Here is a 6,543-nt window from a genome sequence, read left to right as displayed (position 1 = left end):
TTCCCCAACCATACTCCCATTCTTTCACACTCTCACCTCGCCATTTAGTTTCAGTTACTCCACATACATCCACTTTTGCTCCCACAAGCACCTAGACAATCTCTCTTTCACCTCATCATTTACACCCCTTACATTCCAAGTAGCTATCTGTACCATGTCCTTTGTTCGGTCCTTAGTCATCACCTTTTGGTCAGTCCTGGTCTGAGGCTTCTTGTTCGTATTTTTAGCTGATTGTTTTCCGGGGAGGGGCACTAACCCTCCACCAACCCACTTATTGTCATGTAGGGAACACGTGTTGATTGGTTATGAGGTTACCACCCAGCGTTGTAAATGCTTTCCTGGTTTACAGGAAATCATTTAGCTTGCCACTCAATGTAGAGCTACCCTAAAGACAAAACCACTACATTACGTGGGTGGAAGTATGAAATACGTCACATGTTTATTGGAAAATATATTTTATTCATATTTTTTCCGTCCTAATTCTTCCGTATCACTTTCAAGAACATGGGCAGACGTGGTCGTAGAAGCTACCACATCAGCTTCCCTGTGCTTTTCAGCCTGTCTCATGAGACTTTCGACATCAGCTGCCATTTTTTGGCATCTCCTTGAGTCGGCTCTATCAACAGGGCCCAACTGGAAAGAGCCTTTGGTCCCCACTTTAGCTCTCTGATCATCTAGGTATTGCCTGTCCTGTATAGGAACCAGAAATAAGAAATATGTGCATTATATTGCATGCCCAATGGGATTCAGCTGAATAATGCACACATAGAACCAATTATAAATCAGAGAAAATATTCACCTTCTTTCTAGGAGGACAAGTGCAGACAATATGCTGGACTTGACAGTTTTCTTTGCTGCACTTCACAGATTTGTCATCACAGTTACGGACAGGCAATTCACATATACAGGCGGAAATATCAAAAAGCTTATCTAACTTTGCTTTCAGTTTCTGTTCCTGAACTGTAGGAAGAGATTTCCTGTTGATGGCCTTTGCTTTCTTGAAGCACACTCTGTTGACCATTTTCACCACGTAATACTCTCCATGCAGGGTAAGCCGTGGGTTGACTGTCTCCCAGATGTCGATGACATCCTTTGCTATCATCTTAGCAGTAGTGTAATCTTTTACATGGGGATGACTGTTCTGCAGATAATAGCAATACTGTATTACTTGGCAGAGTGTAGGCGGTTTGGTTTTATCCAGTGGCGAAAGGTGACTGCAGAACTTTCTGGCTGTACCAGTCCAAGTTGACACTGCAGAATTGCGAGTTCTTCCCATTTTCAAGAAATGTATCACAACGTAACATACCTGCAACATGACAAAAGTCAGGCTCAGTGAATGCACATATACTATGCTTTCATACAAACGAAAGTCAGAGTAAAATTGTGAAAAAATTCAGTGGGTCACTGATAATTGTATTTGTCTTTAGATCGATTTCCTCAAAAAACTATACAAGTGATGGATCTAAAACTTCTCGTCAGATATCATAATACTGAGTCCTAACTATCTCTACTTGTCCAAGATAGTAGTTTTATAATGAACCTACCCTACTGAGCATAGAGCCACCTGCTATGGAAAGAAGAGTCATAAAAAGTAACAGAAAGGGAAGGGAGAGGTAAGATGAGAGGAAGGCAGACGGAAATAAAGTGAGAAAGGGGAAGGGAGAAGTTCAGTACTACCATACATCAAGTGAGTGGATGATTGTTGCCACCACCTCATAATTTCAGTTATTGTTTAAATTATGTAATTACAATTGTTGTATGTATCTTTGTTTTAGAAATGCTTTACATTTAAGCTTTACTGGTTTCTGTATTTCCTCAGGATGTACACATTAATCTGTTGATTCCAGATCAATGACTTATAAAAGTATTACATAGTTGCATCGATGTACCATGAAGTACTTGCCCACTAGATAGTGTACCGTTGTGTATGTAATGAAGTGATCTGTGATTCAGGTGTGTGGTGAGAGGGCAACTGGACATGCACAAGGCAGCTTGCAGTCAGTTCATCTGAGGAGCTGATGTTGACCCCTGCTAAAAGGTAATGACTGTGCCAAGACTCAAATCTTCATGTTTATGTTTCTGCCTCTGCCTTTATAAAGTGTTGTACTGTAAACCATTGTTTTGCATGGCTATAATGTATTCCTAGGTTGTACCATGCATTGTGTAAGTGAAATCTGCACAGAAAAAAAAAAGGTTAAGAATCCCTTTGTTTTGGTATTGGGGAAAATTGAATTATAAATATTCCCAAAGATTCCTCTTTTGGCTCTTTAAAGTTTTTGTTATCTTCAATACAGGAGTGATTCCAGTATTGTGTGGCTTACTGTCAAACTGTGCCACAGTTGATGCTATCCATGTCTCTGATGCACAATAATGAGGTGGTAGGAAGTTCAGAATACATTCCAAAAGTAATATAGCAGTTACTTGATGATTACACATTTTAAGGGTTAAAGATGTATTGGTCATGAATGAAACAGTAAAGTGATATTAAATGTTAAATTATATATTTTTTTTTATAAAAGTTCATGTTGTACACAGATATGCAAACAAGCCCCTAGTAAGACAAAGACACAGTATTTTTTCTTTAGCTGTTTTAATTTACATTTCTATATGCCTTTAATTGCTTTGCAAATTGAATAACCATTAAAATGAACCTGAACATTTTTTTTTCTTTTTTGTCAGTATAAATGAGCTCCATGCAAAATAAGGGTTCACTGGACCATGTACTTAACTTCATGGAAATGCTGGTCTAATGGCGGCTGTTGTTCCAGGTTCACAGCTGGAGTCAGAGCAGTAAAAGTGTCATAAACACTGTCGTCACTGCCTGAGTAATGGATGATAAGTACAAAACAGGACTGAGGGCACATCTTATGTTGTGTTAGCACATCCAACAAAGGGTAACAACATTTGAAGTAAGGAAGATGGTGGTAATATGCCTGAATTGACTCAGCAGTGATGGCCTGTATGTTTAAAGTTACGGTTCAGAAGCATTCACGTGTTAGCAATATTTAATCCTTTGGCCGTGTTAGGTGACTGTGGTCGCCCTACCAATTATTCTTTGTGGCAAGTCAGGCAACCACAGTCCACAGCCGAAAAAAACACATTTCCATCTACACGTCTGTTGTTTTTCTCTAAATACAGTAGGTTTTGATTTCTTTTATGTGCCAACAAACAGTATACATGTGTCTAGTGTATATATACAAGTGAAAAACCTTGTTTGAAGTAAATATCTTGTCATTATAGCGAAATTAGAGAATAACAAAAATTATTTTTTCATTTTTTTCTCAGAAAATTACAATGTTCTTGTACAAATATGGTTAGTTTTGATTTCTCTTTGTGTGCCAACAGACAGTGTACTGTACATGTGTCAAGTGTAGATATACAAGTGAAAACCTTGCTTGACATAAATAATTCTGTCATTATTGCAAAATCACACAATTGCAAAAATTAATTTTTGCATTTTTTTCTTATAGCCTTAAAGTATTTTTGTAGAGAAATGTGCATTTTTTACCATTATCACACTAAAAAAATTAGAACTTCACAGTAATTTCCCATTGGAAAAGTAACAGTATAATTAGCACAATTTTTTAGGGACTTAGGCCGCAACCAGGGGAATGACCGAGAAATGATAGGTCGTGGCCAAAGGGTTGAAGGAATAATAGTCTGTGTTGAAATTTTATCCATTTTTTATGTTTTGAAATTTTATCCATTTTATGTATGTACTATTATTATCCAGTAATAGTGATGAATTTTTGACACTGTTCATTGTAATGGGAGCATCTTATGACTGAGCATGGGTACAATGAGGGTAAGTCATCCTGTTGGTGGTAGACAGTAAGATTAACACCAAGGTAGAGTAACTGAAGTATAGTGGAAGTTGAGAGAGGTGGAAGGAATGATGTAATGGAGGTGGTAAAGGAAGAACCAGATGTACAGTCAGAGTGTGAGGTGAGTTACAAAATATTGGAGGTGGTAAAGGAAGAACCAGATGTACAGTCAGAGTGTGAGGTGAGTTACAAAATATTGGAGGTGGTAAAGGAAGAACTAGATGTACAGTCAGAGTGTGAGGTGCGTTACAAAATATTGGAGGTGGTAAAGGAAGAACCAGATGTACAGTCAGAGTGTGAGGTGCGTGACAAAATATTGGAGGTGGTGAAGGAAGAACAGTCAGAGTGTGAGGTGCGTTACAAAATATTGGAGGTGGTAAAGGAAGAACAGTCAGAGTGTGAGGTGGGTGACAAAATATTGGAGGTGGTAAAGGAAGAACAGTCAGAGTGTGAGGTGGGTGACAAAATATTGGAGGTGGTAAAGGAAGAACAGTCAGAGTGTGAGGTGGGTGACAAAATATTCCTCAGTGACAATGAGACTGTCCTGGACACAGTGTCCTCAGCTGAAGTTGAGCAGTTCAGATGTTTAGAGTGTGGTAAAGCATTTCCTTTTAAGAACAGTCTTACCCAACATGCAGTTATTCATTCAGGAGTGAAGAATTTCAAGTGTGATGAATGTGGTAAACTGTTTTCTCAGAAGGCTGGTCTCACTCAGCACCTATTAATTCATTCAGGAGCGAAGAATTTCAAGTGTGATGAATGTGGTAAACTGTTTTCTCACAAGGAGTGTCTCACTCAGCACCTATTAATTCATTCAGGAGCGAAGAATTTCATTTGTGATGAATGTGATAAACGATTTACACGGAAGGTTCATCTCACTCGGCACCTATTAATTCATTCAGGAGTGAAGAATTTCAAGTGTGATGAATGTGGTAAACAATTTGCACAGAAGTACAGTCTCACCAAACACCTATTAATTCATTCAGGAGTGAAGAATTTCAAGTGTGATGAATGTGGTAAACAATTTACACAGAAGGGTAATCTCACACAACACCTGTTAATTCATTCAGGAGTGAAGAATTTCAAGTGTGATGAATGTGGTAAACTATTTGCAATGAAGTGTAATCTCACACAACACCTGTTAATTCATTCAGGAGTGAAGAATTTCAAGTGTCATGAATGTGATAAACGATTTACACGGAAGGTTCATCTCACTCGGCACCTATTAATTCATTCAGGAGTGAAGAATTTCAAGTGTGATGAATGTGGTAAACAATTTACACAGAAGGATAGTCTCACCAAACACCTATTAATTCATTCAGGAGTGAAGAATTTCAAGTGTGATGAATGTGGTAAACAATTTACTCACAAGCGTAGTCTCACCGGACACCTATTATCTCATTCAGGAGTGAAGAATTTCAAGTGTGATGAATGTGGTAAACTGTTTTCTCAGAAGGTTGGACTCACTCAGCACCTATTAATTCATTCAGGAGTGAAGAATTTTAAGTGTGATGAATGTGGTAAACTATTTGCAATGAAGGGTAATCTTACACAACACCTGGCAATTCATTCAGGAATGAAGAATTTCAAGTGTGATGAATGTGGTAAAAAGTTTGCAGAGAAGCGTGGTCTCATTAAACACCTAGTAATTCATTCAGGAGTGAAGAATTTCAAGTGTGATGTGTGTGGTAAACAATTTGCACAGAAGAGTAATCTCACACAACACCTGTTAATTCATTCAGGAGTGAAGAATTTCAAGTGTGATGAATGTGGTAAACAGTTTTATCAGAGAAGCAGTCTCACTAGACACCTATTACGTCATTGTGTAGGGAAGAGTTTCTAGTGTGCTTAATGTGGTAAACGGTTGACTCAATTGATGTCATCCGACTCTGTTTTATTCATTAACCCCTTAAACGCGGATTGTCGCGTTTGCGACGCTCGGCAAAAAGGACATAACGGCGGATTGTCGCGTTTGCGACGCTCGGCAAAAAGGACATAACGGCGGATTGTCGCGTTTGCGATTCTACTAAATTTTTAATATCCGCGGGCAAGCAGGCTCCAGCTGGTATTGTCTATCAGTACCGCCACCCTTTAGCTACTTTTAGCACACTTGACCTTCGTACCACTGACCTCGGTTGTTGCCAATTATCTTTTTTTTTTTACCCACCCACGCACCGCTGCCCGGCCCTCCCTTGTCGTGCGATATGGCAGCGCGCGGACAGCTCAGACGTGTCAATCTGCGCCTTCCTCTCGCAAGCACTTTATGCTAATTGGAAACGCTTGTTTCCCCAGTTGTCACACTAGCATTTTTTCCCGCGGTTTGTCACTGTTTAGCGTCAGTTTACCGCAATCTTTGAAGGTGACACCATGTCTCACTCAAGCTCTTCCGAGTCTGTGCCTTCCAGCCCTCCGAAAAAGGGCTTTGTGACCACCCCGTCCAAACCCTTACTAGGAACTGCTAAGGGCCTTAGTGACTCGGCTATAGGTATTGAATTGTTGAAAGCGTCAATGGATTATGGTAGTGACGTCGGAGTGTTATCGAGCCTTGCCGAGTCAGACACTCTATCGAGTGCTGAGTCTGAGGTGCCTGAAGTGACAATTCCTGTGCCCAGCATCTCAACAGGCAAGGCTCCAGTGAAAAGGGGACTAGTGTATGGAAAGGGGGCCAAGAGGAGACGAAGTGGTGACCCCGCTTCCCAGCCATTGTCTTCCTCAGACC

At 39.8% G+C, this 6,543-nt stretch overlaps 1 protein-coding gene across 1 annotated transcript; it reads left to right on the top strand.

The window, feature by feature from the left end:
* Positions 1–3,799: 3,799 nt before the first annotated feature.
* LOC145416453 (uncharacterized) lies at positions 3,800–5,667 on the top strand. Its single transcript, XM_080285411.1, has 2 exons — positions 3,800–3,805; positions 4,522–5,667. The coding sequence occupies exons 1-2, from the start codon at positions 3,800–3,802 to the stop codon at positions 5,665–5,667; spliced, it is 1,152 nt and encodes a 383-aa protein (XP_080141537.1).
* Positions 5,668–6,543: the final 876 nt, after the last annotated feature.

Source organism: Coenobita brevimanus, chromosome 106 (genome assembly GCF_032717465.1).
Source record: "Coenobita brevimanus isolate Jiangsu-jjx chromosome 106, ASM3271746v2, whole genome shotgun sequence".
NCBI classification, from domain to species: Eukaryota; Metazoa; Arthropoda; class Malacostraca; order Decapoda; family Coenobitidae; genus Coenobita; species Coenobita brevimanus.
This window is presented reverse-complemented; position numbering and strand designations above follow the sequence as displayed.